At 35.7% G+C, this 18,506-nt stretch overlaps 5 protein-coding genes across 6 annotated transcripts; all 5 read right to left on the bottom strand.

Moving 5' to 3' along the window:
- Positions 1–596: 596 nt before the first annotated feature.
- LOC107845088 (palmitoyl-protein thioesterase 1) lies at positions 597–4,863 on the bottom strand. 2 transcript variants are annotated; one of them, XM_016689363.2, is made up of 12 exons: positions 4,538–4,863; positions 3,808–3,883; positions 3,508–3,559; positions 3,388–3,408; positions 3,256–3,309; positions 2,810–2,860; positions 2,396–2,458; positions 2,223–2,288; positions 2,061–2,099; positions 1,714–1,830; positions 1,511–1,603; positions 597–1,080 (listed from the first exon to the last, which is right to left on the bottom strand). In XM_016689363.2, exons 1-12 carry the CDS (start codon positions 4,617–4,619, stop codon positions 829–831), a joined length of 966 nt encoding a protein of 321 aa, XP_016544849.2. In that variant the 5' UTR covers positions 4,620–4,863; the 3' UTR covers positions 597–828. The 2 variants fall into 2 exon arrangements, with proteins under 2 accessions (XP_016544849.2, XP_016544843.2); XM_016689357.2 differs by having other exon boundaries at positions 3,808–3,892; positions 4,538–4,862.
- A 620-nt stretch (positions 4,864–5,483) lies between these two features.
- Positions 5,484–9,130, bottom strand: LOC107845119. Its single transcript, XM_016689379.2, has 4 exons — positions 6,749–9,130; positions 6,489–6,603; positions 6,239–6,299; positions 5,484–6,131 (listed from the first exon to the last, which is right to left on the bottom strand). The coding sequence occupies exons 1-4, from the start codon at positions 6,777–6,779 to the stop codon at positions 5,793–5,795; spliced, it is 546 nt and encodes a 181-aa protein (XP_016544865.1). The 5' UTR covers positions 6,780–9,130; the 3' UTR covers positions 5,484–5,792.
- On the bottom strand, positions 7,271–9,358 carry LOC107845108 (pentatricopeptide repeat-containing protein At2g44880). The gene has a single exon (XM_016689371.2). It carries the CDS (start codon positions 9,356–9,358, stop codon positions 7,547–7,549), a length of 1,812 nt encoding a protein of 603 aa, XP_016544857.1. The 3' UTR covers positions 7,271–7,546.
- A 108-nt stretch (positions 9,359–9,466) lies between these two features.
- LOC107860609 lies at positions 9,467–13,087 on the bottom strand. Its single transcript, XM_047394328.1, has 3 exons — positions 12,448–13,087; positions 11,232–11,522; positions 9,467–10,340 (listed from the first exon to the last, which is right to left on the bottom strand). The coding sequence occupies exons 1-3, from the start codon at positions 12,544–12,546 to the stop codon at positions 9,753–9,755; spliced, it is 978 nt and encodes a 325-aa protein (XP_047250284.1). The 5' UTR covers positions 12,547–13,087; the 3' UTR covers positions 9,467–9,752.
- A 4,355-nt stretch (positions 13,088–17,442) lies between these two features.
- LOC107857209 (non-specific lipid-transfer protein 1) lies at positions 17,443–18,147 on the bottom strand. The gene is made up of 2 exons (XM_016702144.2): positions 17,774–18,147; positions 17,443–17,678 (listed from the first exon to the last, which is right to left on the bottom strand). The coding sequence occupies exons 1-2, from the start codon at positions 18,109–18,111 to the stop codon at positions 17,666–17,668; spliced, it is 351 nt and encodes a 116-aa protein (XP_016557630.1). The 5' UTR covers positions 18,112–18,147; the 3' UTR covers positions 17,443–17,665.
- Positions 18,148–18,506: the final 359 nt, after the last annotated feature.

The following is an 18,506-nucleotide window of genomic DNA, read 5'->3' as shown; positions in this document are numbered from 1 at the left end:
ATGAAACGTAGTACCTTGTTGTTCTTTAATGTTCGGAGGATAAAGAAGGAATATGATTAAAAAGGTGCTCTTCCTATGTCCCTTTGTTCATCCATTTGTTAGTAACAAGGATTCGTTTGACCGTAAATATTATTCACTTTATGTGAAAATTTGAAGTTGTATTTCACATAACACTATTACATATATTTTGTGCAAAGAGTATAATCAAACTCTGCTCATCTTCGGCTTCAATTTCACAAATTCCAACACCCAAAAAGGGGGTGATATTTAGAATCAATAGCCAAACACCTACTAAAAGGTTTATTACCTGTTGAATGGGAGCGTTCTCATTTTTGTTTTTAAAATTTCCCGAAAATTTCTTGTTAATTTTGAAAAGTAGAATTATATTCTTCCAAGTTGGTTAACAATTTTTTTTGTACTTGCAAGCCTGTCATATTTTCCTTGGATTTTAGCATCGTCCATAATTAACACAGAGAGAGAGAGAAAAAAAAAAAAAAAACTTAAAAAGGATTCTTCTTCCAATTAAGTTGCTTAATGTTACTCAAACAAGAATCTAATGAGCAAAATCCATTTACCCCATAAAGAGAACAAGAAAATAGAAAAGACAATTTCATGTTGTTATATCAATGCACAGTAGAGATAAAAGTGATATATACCACAAGGGCAAAAAATCAGGGTGTGGGATAAAGTAAAGAGACTATAATCTAATCTTGATTTTTCTTCATCTTACCTCTCCCTATGATCGCGATGAGGTAGATGCCTCCCAACCCGGGGGCGGATTGAATAAGAGTTACCTTAGGTAGCTACCGACGTACAGTTATCCTTGCACTAAAATTTCCATGATCTTAAGCTAACTGTTTCAGCATGAGTGTATAGCTGGAGTATTTCTTCGAAATCCCGGACAGATGATCTTGATGTAGTCACTGTAGTGGATACATTATCCACCAAGTATGGTAGTATGTTTTTCTTCATTTCACTAGTAGATATTTCAAGATGACTACCAGATACATTCAAGAACTTCACTTTTCCAGCTTCATCCAACATCTTCAGACCAATCCAGTCTTCTGTATAGAGCTTTGTCTACATACATAATCATACAACAAGATCAGGAAACATCCTACAGAAAATCAAGGATTACAGAAGACGCTTCAAATCGAGTGATTTTATTGATAAAAACAAAGTTAAATGACTTTGATACATAATTTATCCTAGTTGAGCGACTTTTTGAGATGAAGGGGGAGCCATGGAGTAACTGGTAAAGTTGCTGCCATGTGACCAGGAGGTCACGGGTTCAAGCCTGGAAACAGCCTCTAGCAGAAATGCAAGGTAAGGCTACGTACAATACACCCTTGTGGTGGGGCCCTTCCCCGGACACCGCGCATAGCGGTAGCTTTAGTGCACCGGGCTGCCCTTTTTTTTGAGCGACTTCTTGAGGTATTTACTCGTCGAAACAAATGTGATTGTGTTGTTATAAGAAAGATTAGGTCACGCGGAGAACATTATATATTACCTTCTGAGCAGGCAAAATAGTGCTGAAGGAACCATCAGGATAGTACCCAAACCATGAAGTCTGCTTTGGTACCAAGATTGTATCTTTTTCAAACTGATGAAAATAAGAAGTGCAAAAACTTATGAGCTATCTACTTTTAGTATGAAGAGTAGAAGCTGAAATCAATGTTTTGCAAAACAAAAAAATGTATTTTCCCTACTCACCATTATCAGTACTAAATTTTCCAAGCTTGTAAACCTTTTCTTGAAAGTAGAATTTCTCTGCACCTCATTGTTGAGTACTGGAAGGAACTTACATCCTTTTCTATAGTCAGTTATGTCCTGGAAAGTGCAAAAGGCCACGAAAGAAAAGAGAGAAGATCAGCTAAGAAGGATAAGCTAATTATTTTGTTGACGAGATTTCCAATGAAAAGCTGAGATGGGGCAAGTGTAAAGAGTCAACTATTGCCTAAAAAGGGGATTCTCGCTCTACTAAATCGAAAGAGTGGCTCTTGCGTTTAGAACAGGTAAGTTTGATACAGATAGCAAAATTGCATAATTTGGTTACTTACTGTAGGGATTTTAATGTAACCTGCGGGAGCAAGGTGTGCCTGGAATTGAATTAAAGGACACCATTTAATCGGAATGAAATCAAAACGAAATAAGGAAAGAACAAAAAAGATGATATAAAGGGACTAACATAGTTTAGTAGTATATGAAAAGAAAAAGCACACCTGGACAAAATTGCTGTAAATTGCTAACTTGAGCAAAGAGTCTGCAAGAATACACCAGATACCTGACTGCCAAAATAGAAAAGAGTAGACAGTATTATCGATCTTTCCTCGAAAACATAACCAAAAGCAGTTTAAAATGGCTAGTTCAGTTCATGGGATCAAAGGGTACATACTCCACAGAAGGGAACAGAAGCTATCCCAGCATGAGGACCACCTAATGATATAAGATTCCTCACCTGTTACAAATATTAGCAGAACATGAATAGATGTACACGATTGGCTGACATATGCAAGTATTTGTTGGAGATACTAGATAAAGGTTTTACTCCATCTATTTCAATTTGTTATTCTGGTTTTGACTTGATACGGAGTTTAAGAAAGTATCGAAGACTTTTGAATCTTGTGGTCCAAAATCAAAAGATACAAGGAATGTACCAAAATAACCTCTAATCTTGTGATTTTAAACATGACAGGTGGAAAGTTAGAATTAAAGAGTTACCGATAAAAGGATAGAGGCATACTTTTTGGAAACGGACTAAAAGGGAAAATAAGAGAAATAAATTGAAACGGAGGGAGTAACTTCTTACCGGAGGTCCACCATCACAGAACTCAATAACCCCTCTGCCGACCATGTTCCCCTGGGAAAAAGAAAAGAAAAGAAAAGAGAGGAGTCACGAGACCAACGTAAATGGAAGTGTACACAGCTAACATGAAAGGGATTGCCACGCTTATCAAATTACGCACAGAAACTTTAAGAACTCTACATTGGAAAATTCATTTCCTCCAATCTTATTGCTCTTTTAGGTTCATTGCTAAGCATTTGAGCCTTGAGCCTTAGTCTTTTGGATTTAAGATTGATACTTCAATACTTGTAAAGAAACAGTTTGAACACATAAACCTCAAGATAGCCGGACTTTCTATAAACTTCAACGCTTCTTATTTGAAACTAACAAATATCTAGCATATAGATTGATTCAGTAGAGATTCTTTGAGCCTTTGAGAAGAAAACTTTAGGGTGTAGAAATTCTTTTACCTGGGAGAGCCCGATTATGTTGTAGCCTTCACTAAGCTCACTCATTTTCTTTAACTGTAAGTTGAAGGAATAGTGCGATTAGGAACAATTGCAGGTTCAAGCAAAATAACACATTACACTAGCTTGACTGACCTTCTCGCAAGCAATGTCTACCTACAAACGAGAAAAACAAGAAACACTGAAATCATAATATTGCTTTATCCATCATAATATGAATCAGAGGCGAATCAGAACCATGAAGATCGAGGTAACCTGCTCGGTAAAAGGCATAAACCAGGAGTCCCACGGTCCATTTCCAATTTCTCTACGCAAACAGAAAAGTAAGACATTACTCTTGGAAGTTAGCTAGAAGTAAGTTGGTAATTAGACTAAAAAGCAGAATTAAGAATTAATCCCCCATTGATTCTCTAGTCAACTCTTGGCTACTAGGATGGACATCACCAAAGCTAGCAGACCAGACGATATCTGGCTGTATGCACAAAATCCAGCATCCGTGCTTTTTCTAAAACCTTGAAAATGTAAATGTGATCAATGAAGAAGTAGCTCGCTTACATGCAATGCCCTGAAGAGCCTGACCACTTGCTTAGAAGCTCGGTGAAATGCCTGACGCCTCCATTGCTACATTTATCTGATATTCCTGATTTATCATGTAAAGAAACCAACCTTCCCTCAAGAAATCGAGCAATTTAGACCCCATTTTTGGGCTAAAAAACATTGTTACTCCGATATGATTACAAAAGACTGCGAGTACTAGATGTCATCGCAAACAATAAGCCAATATACTAATTTGTAATTCATATAAACCGATTCCTATCTAATTTATCTTCATCCCCATCACCATTGAACTTCCTCCTCTCTTGTGATTCTTGCATATTTAGATGCTTCTAAGTTATTATACAATAGTTCCCTTTAACATATTAGAATACAAACAGACGCGGAACCACCTTTGTCCAAGGATAGTCAATTAACACCCGTTCATTGAAAAATTAGACTATGTTAATACGTCAAATCTTTTTACGTGTATATATAGTACACGTTGAATCCCCCTTTGACTTTTTTCTCCACTCCACAATTAAAAACAAAAGGTAAAAGAAGTTGGTTCCCTGACTTGCAAGACATATCCACACAAGTTCGTGAAGAAAACATAAAAGATAAGTGCAATGCTGCAGCTTTACAATAATTAATCAACTCTAACACCAATATTCAAGAATATACCATAAAATGAGCAGTCCTAGAAAACAACATTAAACATAGAGCAATATAAAAAAGAAGAGAAGTTTACCATGAAAGACAACAAACGGAAGAGAATAAGTAGTGATTGACTGAAGGGTCAACAGGACAATGAAAATCAACCTGAAGTTCATTTGAAAAGCCTCAAGAACCTTATAATATGATAGTATTATTTTGTACAGGATTTTTAAATCTTGTATTCACTGGTTTACCACATGTTCCAACAAGTGTGGATGTTGGTGAAAATACATGAATTAAATCAGTTATATAGGATAAAGAAGACACGTGAGTAGAGGAGACTAGATGGAAGGAGAGATAGAGAGAACAAAAAAATGATAGGATAGGGTGTTGAAAGGTCCAAGAGCTGTGGTAGTTGACAATAACTGAACATGCGTTTGGTATGCAAATATTTTTTATAATGTTTTAATTGTTTGGTTAGTCAAAATGTTTAGGAAATATTTTTTTCTAACAAAACAAATTTCCAGGAAATAAGCAAGAAAATCAAATATTTTTTTTTTTAAAAAAAGAAACTTCCTTCATGCCTAAAATAGTGATTATCAATCGAAAAAAAACGTGATTATACGTACCAATCATCTTTACACAATATATATCATAGTGATAGTAATTTCTAGAATTATAAATTTTACAATTAAACACAATATATCAATTTTAGTCAAAAAAGAATTTCTATATTTTAGTGGCACAGTGTTTTGAAGGACACTGTCCGTAAAATTTAGCAATTAGGGTGGAAGCAAACAAATCCTACCTATACTCAAATATATAATTGAAAACAATAATATTAAAAATGATATTCAAATCAAAATAAGAAATACAATATTTAAATCAATATTCGACAAGATATTCAAATCTAAGCAAAAATACTCAAATAAAAATTACAACATTCAAACTAAACTATTTGATTCAAGAATACAATATTCAGTTTCAAAATACTGTATTTAATTCAAAAACACAGTATTCAAATAAAAAACAATGAACAATACGAATAACCTACTGAAGTAACATTAATTGTTTGTCTTCAACATGCTACATTGAATATATGAATGTGCTTCATGTGCACATATGGGAGTATTGAGTGGTCATATTTTTGTCGCCTACGTGTGAGGATATGAGTGGTCATAGTTTTGTCGCCTACGTGTGAGGATATTCTCTTTCTTTCATAAATTTTACAACTTATTTGTATAATGAGTATATTTTACTAGTAAGAATACCAGAAGATCTAATGAAGAGGATGCATTTGTTCCTTATTGAGGGTATACATACATTCTTATGTACAAATTGAAAAATTTTCATCCCGAATCCGATGTTCCTTGATGGTTTCTTGCAATTAGATGATCGTCAGATGCTGCGCGTTGGATGAACAATCTTCTGGAAAGCTTAACAGATGCAAGCGTCAACAATGTAGCAGCAGGCACAAACAGAACGTCTGGAACGGATTTAATAAATTTGAGCTGAGGCACGCCTTCACCGGCTTTCTTGGCCGCCATTGCTGCAGGGGGTGTTGCCAGCCCAATGATGAGCAATGTATTATCTGACTTGTTTGGTAGTATGTTCTCCTTCAAGAACTTTAGGACCTCCTCCTTCTTACCTTCTTCATCGTGTATGAGTTTTAAGTTCTCAAAACATTCCTATATTTGACCAAACACATGCATTAGCAACCAGTTTATGGGTGATGTCAATCTGTGCGCGTGTGTTATTTTGTGTGTGTATATATATAGAGAGAAGACAACGTAACCTTAATATTGTCCAACGGAGGCACAATAAAGTGCTTGCCAGGCAATGCAGAATTCACAGTCCTGTGGTTAAAAGAAGTTTCAGCGTTACCCAAGGATAATGGTTTTGTAGTTTCATCAGGCATCCAGACTATAAAATATTAATGAATAAGGCCATGTAGATTTAGGCTAGTTGCATTTTCATTTTCCTTTGATAGTTTAGGCTAGTTGAATCAACACAATTTTATCAGAATTTTGGACAAAGAATCTTACACAAACATGTCGAGAACTGCCAGATGGAACCCTTCTAAATCGTCGATATCTCTTTTAAGGAACAACTCATGGAATTTTCCCGTCACCTTATCAATAACCTGTGTTGTTGGCAATCCTGTAGAGTTGAATGATTATAGTTCACAAATGTCATTGCCTTCCGAACAAAAGACACAAAATCTAAAGCTATGCTCAAAGAAATTAAAGTAGGGAGACGACTAGCAAAAGTAGAAGTTTTGAAAAGAGAAGGGAAGATGATTGACCTTTTCCCGCTAAGCTCATAAGCAGACCCATCGTTGTCAATAGGAACAAACAAATTTAATCAAGTGTATATAAAGAAAGACGAATGAAGAGGATAAGAATGGCTTGTTTGTCTGTATAGGTGACGCGTGCAAGCAAAGAATCCAACAACTATGTTCCATTGGTTTGCTAGGATCTGATCCCTTACTTTCGTCAAGCTTTAGCTTTAGCAGGGATCTGAACAATGGGCTCCCACATGATGCTCTAGTTTTGCCTTGCAACAGTAGTAATCCCAAATGGACCATATACTGTGGCAGGGATAATTCTGATTCCTGACCAACTCTTTAACATTTCAAACTTTCATCATGTGGGTCTGTGGGAGCTCTTCGTGTAAATTCTCGACTTTTATTAAGCTTTATCTTAAGCAGGAATCTACAGGATGGGCTCCCACATGACACACTGCATTTATCAGCCAACAGTAACTCCGAAAGAACCATATTTGTGCATCCTTAATTTCCAGATTCCTATCCAAAAACAAACGTCCATGTACTAATTTTCTCTTGATCTTCAGTCTGAGGTTCACAACTTTAGCTTATAAATACGCTCTTAACAAGGATAAATTCTACACACTACAACCGCACCAACTCCTTTCCCGGGAAGTTCAGGTGATTATCATGTCTCCGTATATAGATGGTGGTCTTTGTGCCCATTTCAATTGTCGTGCATGTATCTTTAACCTCAAGGCTGACATCTGAGATATGAGGGAAAGCAGCAGTATATACAAGCCGTGAAACACGTAGTATTGGCTAGATAGTCATCATTCAAAATTCAGCCAATCCAATATCATTACTATAAGGTGTATCCAGACCTCTCATGTACAACAGCAAATGCTCCAATAGAAGATGTATTTCCTCACACTGTGCATGTATTTTATCCCCAGCTACAAATTCACAAACCATACCATTAACTTCAATGGTACTGCAACCTGCCTCCTTTTTTGCCCCTTCTCTCCTCATCCGCCCCTTAATGTCTTCAACATCACTCCACCTCTTATCAGTGGCATACATGTTCCTTAACATAATGTAGATCCCATCATTCCACGGTTCCATCTCAATTGCCTTTTTCTTGAACTTTTCAGCCCTTGGAACATCTTTGGCATAACCACAGGCAAATAGAAAGGAACTCAATATTATTCCATTGACCTCATATGGCATGGTCCCGATCAAGTTTTCAGCTTCCTCCAAACACCCTGATCTCCCCAAGAGATCAACCAGACAGCCGTAGTGCTCAATTTGCGGAGTGAGCCCATAGTTCTCCATCTCTACAAACCATTTCTTGCCTTCTTCCACCAATCCACCATGGTTGCAAGCTGACAAAACACCAAGCATAGTAATCTCATTCGGCTCATATCCTTTATTCTTCATCTCCTCAAACACCTCCAACGCTTCTTTAGCAGATCCATTGACCGCCAACCCATTAATTAAAGCATTCCAACTTGATGACTCTTTTACTTTTATCTCATCAAAAAATTCCCTGGCTTTTGCAATTTCCCCACACTTGGCATACATATCAACCAAAGCAGTGCAAACATTTGAAGATCTATCTAATTTCTTCCTCTTCACATACTGGTTCACCCAGTTACCCAAATCTAAAGCACCCAAATCAGCAATAGCTGGAAGCACGCTAACAACAGTGACACCATCTGGCTGCAATGTCGCCTCCATCTGCAACTCATGAAACAACTTCAAAGCCTCTTGCGGCTGTTTGTTTTGACAGTATCCACCAATCATTGCGTTCCAAGAGAACAAATTCCTTACTGGCATTGCATCAAATAACACCCTCGCTTCGCTTACGTTACCATTACTGCAGTACCCATCAATCATACTAGTCCAAGAAATCACATTTCTCTCCGGCATTGCCTCAAACAATCTATTTGCTGACAGCATATCTCCTTTCTTCACGTAAGCATCAATCATCACATTAAATGCAGCTACATCTTTCTCAGGCATTGCATTGAAAAGTCCTTCAGCAATACCCGTAGATCCACACTTCAAATAACCCCCAATTAAAGCTGTCCACGAGACTGGACTTCTCTGGGGCATTTCATCAAACAACTTCCTAGCAAAAGCCATTTCACCAAACTTCCCATACATATCAACCAACGAAGTCGCCACAAACAAATTCGAACCAAACCCACATTTCAACACATGATTATGGATTTCCAAGCCTTCCCACAACACTAATCTTGCACCACAACACTTGGAAAGGCTCGAAAACGTGTAATTATCGGGTTCAAAACTAGTCTTTCTTAGTAAATCTCTATACAGAAGTGTTGATTCGGCGAATTGACCAACACCCATATGAGATTTTATCATTGTGTTACAGAGGAAAGTGTCATCCTTTTGGAGACTTTTATCAAACATATGGCGTGCATGGCTGATTCCAGCAGCTGGGTCGCTGACGGAGAAGCTGGAAATGAGCTTGGTGAGGAGCCTCACCTTATTCTCGACGGCGTTTCGAAGAATTATGGCGTGAATACAGAGAAGGGTGGCCTTGGAGTTCCTCTGTTGGAGCAAAACATGGCATTTTCTCTCTATTGTGTTCCGTAGCCCAAAGTTTTTTCCATCATTCATTGGATTTTGGGAGTTACACTATGTGTTGGATATTCACCAATCACCGAGGTGTTTGGTAAGGTGTACGATAGTAATGCTGAATAAGATGTATTAGTAATGCTGAACAAGTTTCACAGCAAATAAAGATGTAAAATTGATGCTTCCCACAAAGTTTAAATGAGTTTAAAAGCATCTACAATGTCTTCGGGGTCTAACCATACTCCTTTAAATATACAAAAAGGAAAAAAAAAGTGTATGGAATATATAGACATCCAAGAAAATCTTTAACTGCAACATCACTTACGAAATACTATAACAATCACAGAGCAAAAAGGTCATAATCGTATTGATGACTAGGACTAGTTCCGGGAGGTTGACAAAAGGTGAAAACATGCATTTCATCAACAAGGAACACTCAGCTCACATCCAAATGCTCGATGATTTCAAAGTGCATCTGGAGATCAGGGAGCTTATTACCAAAATACAATCTTTCGCGTATATACAATTTCCCCATATTCTTCCGAGTTGCTTCCTTGAGCAGCCGAAAAAACTCGTCTTTCTCCTTCCGGATCCAAATCCTGTCACGATCAAACCATTGTCTAGGAGTTCCATGAAGGAAAAACCGAATTCCAGGGGCTCCTTGGATGAGGCGCTCAGAGATTCTATTAATGACATCTTGGTTGGTTACATATGCTCCCTCTGTGTTTAGACCAACATCTACGTAATGGAACTCAGCTATGCTATTTAAAAAGCCATCTTTAGAATTTGGAATGATCTGATCTTGTGGCTGAGGGGCAAATCCTCCATTTGTGGCATTCTTATTTGCTAGCGACACGTCTTCAGTGAACTGGACTGGTGCGAAACTAAGCTCAGTAACCAGCTGGTTAAGTACAGTACCGCCCTTGCTAAATCCAAGCAACAATGTTCTTGGTGTACTTGAGGATGATGTAGAAACTTCAGCTTGATAGGTCTCCTTTTGCTTCCCAAAAATGACACTTTTTGCCTGTTAAGGCAGTAAAGCAAATTTATAAACAACTAAACATGCAAAATCATTGCATATGATGTTTCATGAAAATGCAAGTACTAATTCCCTTCTTCAAAGAAGCAATATATCACTATGATTCCTAATATTCTGCATATGGGGAAAAATGTGAAAACCTAAATGAGCTCAAATTGAATAAACACCACAAACAGAAGACGAATATTCACCAAGTCACAAGAGAGGGAGTTATAGCCTTAATACAAGATCCATATAAGAAGCATAGCAAAAAGCAATTGGTAAATTCGTCACTTTTTCTTGCAGGAATTAACAGAATCAATATAGATATAAACTAACAGACTGAATAAACTCGCTTAGGTCTTCACAACTCATCCATGTCATCCCACAAACATGTTTAGTGCGAGCTTTTAGTCAAAACAGCCCAAAGGACTTCTTCGTTCGCTTGATGAACTGCAGGTAAATGGTCAAAACCTTAACTTCGTTTCGAGGCTTATTTAGGTTTTTCTTGAGAACATGTGATTATTTACCTAAAGGACGGAGCCAAGATGAAGATACAAGTCATTACAAGAAAGTACAGAACAGTGCAACCAAGGGCCAAAAAGACTTCCCACATGACATATTTAAGACCACAAGATTAAAGCGCATTTTGGTACATTCAGCGCATCTGTAGTTTAAAGGCCACAAGATTCAAAAGTTTCTTTACTTTCTTAAAATCCTTTTCAAATTAAAACTAAACAAACAGATTGAAACGGAGGGAGTATAATCTACAGCAAGACTCTAACAAGGATCATCACCTTAAGTTTTCTCTTTCAATCAAGTTTTCACTTTACCAAAAAGTGGTACATTGTGATCAGTAAAAAGCACACGGCAAATACTTCGAGTAATAGATAATACCTCTTTCAGGCAATTCCACAAAAGCAAGACAATGGAAGAAGAAGCAGGGAAACCATCAGCATCATAAACTTTTGGTTCTCCATATTCATTGACAGAAGGTATAAAGTCCTTATAAACTGCAAAAGGTCCATTAAAGACAGGTGCATCGACAAACCAACAATTGATAGAATTCCCAAATTTTGAAACCAAGAGTTCAGCAATTTTCTGTTGGTCAGATAGCTTCTCAATCACTGGATTTCCTGTCCCTTCAATCTTATCTCCATTGAAAAAAATCACATTTGCAGCAGGCGCCTATTCTCTCATACAAAATGCAATGCAATTAGGGACGCCCCATTCGATTAAAAACAATTAAGAAAACAACTTTCTTGCCACCCAAACAGTAAATGGCTAAAATGTGCATCACTTTAATTAAAAAAATAAATTAAAAAATCAAGATTTCCTTTTTAAGCAACTACATAACTCCGCCTATGTGAACTTTGCAATGGTAGAATTCGCCGTCAGTTGATATCACAAAAATAGTCTAACGTTGACGAATTCATTAAATACTAAACTGAACATGCACAAATGTAAGTGTTCTTGAATAGAACAAAAGGGATAAATAGGGCTTATACAGCCAATCTCATCGAATAGAATGGATACATATAAATGAACACGAGTAATTTAGAATTGAGAGGCAGCAAGAACGGATACATATTTTTCTATGTGGACCAGTGTTTGGGCCAGCTTTCGCGCACCTCCACTAAATCCACAAGATGCCTGCCACCTCTCACCAACAACATTTACCAAATAACTCTATCCATCAAGCCTAGGCTTATACACGTGATGTCATGACCCGAGCCGGGGCCCTGGCTGCGACTGGCCTCCCGAAACGTCAAAGGCCCGAGTGACCCTATAACGTCCCAACCCGCTAGTGATATTGTCTGCTCTAGGTCCTGGCCCTACTTTAAAATGCGTCACTAGGGAGTAAGACTTACTTATTTATATACCCAACATCCCTTCTGCGTTGTGTTTTGCCGAAATAGGATTCCTAAAAGTTGAGGTGTTGCACGTGACCTTCTGGTCACTTGGAATTAAGCCCAGTTCATTGATGGATTGACCCACAGAGCTACACGGTTAAAATGTAAATTCTAATCCCAAACGACGTGTGGAGTGGACAGGGGTCAGGGGTATTTAAAAAATTAAAAAAAAGAAGAAGAAGAAGAAGAAGGGAACTTACAGAGAGAGATTTGGAAGAAGGTAAAAGGGAAAGAGAAGCAGCAACTCTATAATATTTAGCGTACAACGGCACCTTCAATATTCCTGTCCAACGATCCATGGCAAGTGGAAACTACAACCTTTTAGCTCATACCAACTGTGAAATTGAAAAATGGCAAAAAACATCTGCACCTTCCCGGGTTGCTTTGGTAAAGAATACTCGAATTCGGGTCGACCAAGATCCGATCAATGGCCAACAAATCTTTTAACTTTAGCATTTTCCTTTTTGGGTGTGTTTGGTATGATGGAAAATGTTTTCCTCGAAAATAAGTTAATTTTCTATTTATTTTTTGATGTTTGGTTGATGAGTGAAAAATATTTTATGGTGTTTAGTTGGTGAATAGAAAATATTATTCTAAAAACTGTTTTTAGTTGTTTGATTAGTAAAAGGAAAAAGTATTTTTTGAAAAATACTACTAAATAATTAATTAGTATATCAGACAACTCAACATTTTGTCGGAAATAATTTAAGCATAGCAAATAATATTATTATCGAGTATCAAAATATTACAAGACGCTAAAATTTAAGCAACTATTATGTAACATAATTCATGCTTCCTAATCAATTTCCACAAATGCACAAAAGAGAGAAGTTTGGAAGCAAATACACGATAAATTATTGAAAACAAAAGAAAAGATAGAAGTTTGGAAGCAAATACACGAAACATTATCAAAAACAAAAGCGTGTGAATAATAGTTGCTTCCAAATTCTATGGAGCTAAGCCAACCAATAGGTGTCGCTGTTGTTGTTACTTGAATGGTTCCAACCACACCTTTCGAAGATTTTAATTTTCGACCATGAATGTCTTAGCTAAAGTGTCGATTTGCACCAAATAATCAAAAGCATCACCGAGGAACTCTTCATTATAACCTTCCATTGCCATAACTTCTTCATACAACTTTGTCACATCTAGACGATCATCAACCATTCTACCGAATGCCGTTGCCACTTCTCCAAACTTTATTGATATATCACCTACGACATCTTGCACCTCAAAAGAACGTTTTTTTTTTTTTTGCGACTTGCCTTGATTTGAGAAGCTTCGGTTACTTGCACATCCTTTTCGATGGACGGTCCTTCAAGGTCATTATCATTATCTTTCTCAGAAAAACTATCAAAATCTATATCTTCAAATGATTTAGCACAATCTCTCCTAGCCTGATATTTTCACACACAAGAGACATTTCGTCAAGTATTTCAATGTTTTTGTTGATAAACTTGTCATGATTGAGATGTGCCTACAATACAAAGATTAGAGAAAATTTGGTGTCAAATTTATTTGGTTCTAATAGGTTAATGTAACATAAATATACCGTTACAAGTAGAATAAGTAATTGTTAGTAACGAATCCAGTAGTATGAAAGATCATTCACAACTAGGTAGCATTAGGATTAAAAATCATTCACAATTGTAAGTAGCATTCACAATTATCCACTACTAGATAGGTAGCATTCACTATCCAGTAGTATGAAAGATCATTCACAATTATCCATCCACTCATAGAAGTTAGAATTAGGATTAAAAATCTTTTTATAAGTATGGTAGGAATTCTTAACATATGCACAACAGAAAATAGTGATTTAAGCTTTTTCTTATACATATTTAGGCACCAGATCCTAATCCTTAATCATTGTCTTCTCCAAAAAAATAAACATAGTATGGTATTAATTTAAGAATCAAGAGAAATAATGTCAATGGTTGTTGAAAGTTGAAAAAGATACACAACAAACTAGTTGCTGGAGTAGAACTAGTAAACCCAGCATCAGCTTTTTGTGGATTTCCTCCTCATATTTTGACTGCACCAATAATTGTATTGTGCGTAAAATGAACTGTATTGTGCTTGGTGGTGATGGCTTATTTATTCCATGAAATAAATATAGATACTTAAAATTTGTACCATAGTCTTACTCTTACGCAAGTGTCGAGTTAGTTAAGACCATTTTGGATGTCCCTTAGACTTCTTTCAAGAGATTGAAAATTGTAAAAGGAGATGAAGGAATGAACTTATGTATGCAATATAATGGTGCTAGAACTGCAAGTATAATGCGTGATGAAGAAAGAGGGAGGTAGAAGAAAATGGAGTTGGGAGGGAAAATGATATAGAGGAGAAATGCAGGGAGTGTTCTCACTGAAGGTTAGGGAGCATGTTGTTTATCATGATGTTTGGTTATTCAGAGAAAACAATATCGGAGAAAAGCCTATCGGAGCATGTTATTCGATCAACTTTAAAACTTTGATCAGGAAGCATGTTGTTTATCATCTTACACTTTGAGATTTATCTTAACTAAGCTACATAAGAACTTTTTTGATATTATAATTTATAAACAGTCAACTACCTCGAGGGGGTGGGAAATTCCAAGTCAACTTTAGTTCTCCTCAAGACTGGTCAAGTTCATTCAGAAATGAGAGGAGAACAAGGAGAATGGTGAAAAAACAATTCTCAGCAGCAATTTTTAGTGCCAAAGGTAACAACAAAATTTTACAGTTACATAGACCACTCCCTAATAATTGAAGCTAACAGAAATGATTGTTAGAGAAATTAGTTATAGAGTTCTCGAATACAGCAGCACATTCATTTATCGATTAACCACAGGATGGTAGAGATATTATACTCAAGGCATATATAATGCTTAAAATAGAGAAGCTTATAACTTGGAATAGGTTGTTTAGATAATTTAAACAAAATTTACAATTACAGCTTTTGCAAGTTACTTTGTGCAAGTCAAAGAGTAGAAAAACACCAAGAAAATAAAAAAAAATGATGGGCAAAATTTAAAAAATAAATTGTAATTTACAGTTGTAAAGACCTTAAGGATAAACAAACTCTATTTCTGGAACTCTCAGTTTCAAGTCGCACAATTAAGTAAAAAATAAGTCATTCCGTCAAACTACTCAAAGCATTTCATAGCATTTCCGACAAACAAGTCATTCCGTCAAACTACTCAAAGAATTTCCGTCAAACAAGTCATTCCGTCAAACTACCCAAATTTCAATTTTTGAGCAAAGTTGAACTCAAATCAAAAATTCAAATTTCAATTTTTGAACAAAATTAGCCTCAAATCAGAAACCCAAACAAGCGAAAGAGAAAAAAACTCAGAAATTTTTTTACCAAGCACCATAAAAGAAATTAGTTATGGACATACCTTTGAAATTCTTGCAATGGAGAGAAGGGAGAGAGAGGGAAGAAAGCCCTAAATTGAAGATGACGATGATCTGCTTGTGGGTGCGCTATCGATTTTGTTGGGAGTGAAGAAAAGGAGTGTATACGCGTAAGATCTCGGATGTTTTCTCTCGAAAATGACTTTCCTTCACTTATTAGGGAAGTCATTTTCCCTCAAATGATGGAAAATAAGTCACTTTGAAAAATATTTTCTCAAAATTTTTTAATAACCAAATATGGGAAAATGAAAAAATGTTTTCTAAAAAACATTTTCCATCATACCAAACACACCCTTTACCTCTCATAAAAAAATTTACAACTACATTTTACAACACAAATTTTTTTAAAAAAATTATTTTACAACACAAATTTTTTTAAAAAAATTATTTTTTAAAAATACATTTCAAATCAAAAATTGCCACATAAAAGTGAGATGGAAGGAGCAATAATTTGGAATTCATAAAGATATATTTAAGTAATAGTAAAAAAAAAAACACATGAATTATTAATCACTCCGTATTTCAATTGATGTAAGTATATCGTTTCTCATTTGATAATGAATTTAGTGGCAACATCTATATTTTATAGTGGATCCTACTAAATATTTTATTATGAATTCTTTTTTAACTAAAAGTAAACATTAAGTAGACTTTAATAGGAGCAACTTTAATAAAAATAATAAACTATTTCTTTATTTCTTAAACTTGGTGTAAATCGATTTAAATGGTGCCACATAAATGGATAGAAAATATTATTTTGTGAGCTTATATTTAAATTATTGTATGTTTGTGTTTTCTATCCGAATTATAATTACCAAGTGAAACTAATTATTTTTTTCTTATTTTATTTATCTTTAAAATCAACTCTTTTGGAAGTATAAATATTGAATTCAATGAATTTTGATTTTGGTGATGAATAAGACACATAAATAGAGTGTACTAAAAAGAATTAAAGGATAAATTAGTAGAAATACTACTTTTATTTATAATTTCTCGAGAGGTCATAAAGTGAAACGTGAATAAGTAATTTCTTAAGTAACGTGTAAAGTAGAAAGTGAACAATGAATATAGAAGAGAGTGAATGTACTACACTATATTATTTCATCTTTTTTTGTTTCTTGTTTTGTTATTTCTGATTTGTTGGAGAACGAAAGAACAAATCAGAATCTTTTAATCTTCACTTTAATTAATCTTTTCATGTTAGCCATCTTTGCAATGTTCATGTCGGAAAAACTCAATTTCTTTATTGTTTTCACGTTGGAATATATTTAAATTTGCAAAATATAGACACATGATTTTCGACCCACTTTTTTCTTAGCTTTCCGCCTGAACGAAATTTAATACTATATCTTATATTGAAGTGATTGAGAATCCTCTGCATTGATATGTTTTGCAGTTTGTTTTCATTATGTTCCTCTGAAGATAAATTCTCTACTGTAAAATCATGGCTAAACTTGTATTTGACCTCTTCAGATTGTCTTTTAATTCTTTATACCGCGCATTTTACTAATGCATAGTCGTCTTGATAATTTTCCTAATCAATGATTTCATCAGTTGGCCTTGAGGAAAAAGTTAATGTTCTGTCCATCACAAGTTGAACTCTGGTGTCTGTTACATTGATGGGAATTAACTTCTTTTCTTGTTTTCCTTAGAAGTATTTTCGCAGTCGAGTTGTGCCTTCTTGTGTTTTTAACTTTTTATATAATAGGAGGATCATTTGCACTGTTACTTGTTTGTTTTTCCTAGTTTTTCCTCTTTTAAGTAATGAAACTGCTATAAATATGCTCAATGTTTGGAATCCGCATAACAAAGCTTGAATAACTTTATGAAGCTTAGAGTAGTAGTACTGAAAAATGGCTCTCAGATGTCATGAAGTCCAGAACCATTTATTTTACATATACAAGAAAAGAAGTACAATATAGGTAGACGGTAGACGTATAAGCCTATAAGGAGTCATTGAGATGTCATCCTTTTTATTTTCTTGCAGATGCGTGTGTGCTCATAGTTTTCCTCCTGTGTTTTAAGAACTGATGCTGTGGATAGAAAAGAAAGAAAAAAAAATTACGTCAAAAAAGAATTTTTTTTAATACTGAAACTTGTATCTAAATGCTTAAAGAATGTAACTTACGCATCACAGTTAACGTTTCTGGAGATAGGGGTATCCAAGGTGACACCACACTTGCTGGGAAGAGCTTGTGCTGCATCATCTTTAAGACTTGCGTACCGGTTAGCAGCCTCCTTGACACAATTGCATGCTGCCTTTTTATCAGCTGTGGTTTGAGCCATTCCTTTCAGGCTTTTCACCCCACTGCAGCAAGCTGCACCTGGCTCACCTCCTTGCGTAAGGTATGGTATGCACGGTGCCAAAGAAGCGTCTACTTGTCCACAAGTGAGTGCTTGTCCGGGCTCAAACATGAGCTGAATCATGGCCAAAACTACAATGGTCAAAATGATGATTCCCTTCATCTTTACTTTGTGGTTTTCTTTCAATAATTTGATTTGTTTCTGCACTTGTCGATGAACTGCTAGTGTCTTAAGAGGGTATATATAGGTATATGAGAAGTGCTAAGAAAAGTAAGTTGTTGTTCTTTGCTTTAGTAAGAACTAGTTATGCCATTTCTGTCCTTTTGCTTCCTTATTATGTCACCTGTCCTAATTTGTTACAGAATGTGCAACTATTTTTGGGCTTATCCTTTTTTCTTCCCATATTATGACATTTATTTGCAGGCATTCATGGATAGTGGTGCTTAGGCATGATTGAATTCAACAAACCTTATCGTCTTTTGAATCATGTACAGACCATCTGTCTTTCTTTGGGAGCCTTAATTGATCATCAGCACAATATGATAGGCAAACCATGC

Source organism: Capsicum annuum, chromosome 8, assembly GCF_002878395.1.
Source record: "Capsicum annuum cultivar UCD-10X-F1 chromosome 8, UCD10Xv1.1, whole genome shotgun sequence".
Lineage (NCBI taxonomy): Eukaryota > Viridiplantae > Streptophyta > Magnoliopsida > Solanales > Solanaceae > Capsicum > Capsicum annuum.
The sequence above is the reverse complement of the archived record's forward strand: the minus strand, read 5'-3'. Positions and strand labels throughout refer to the sequence as shown.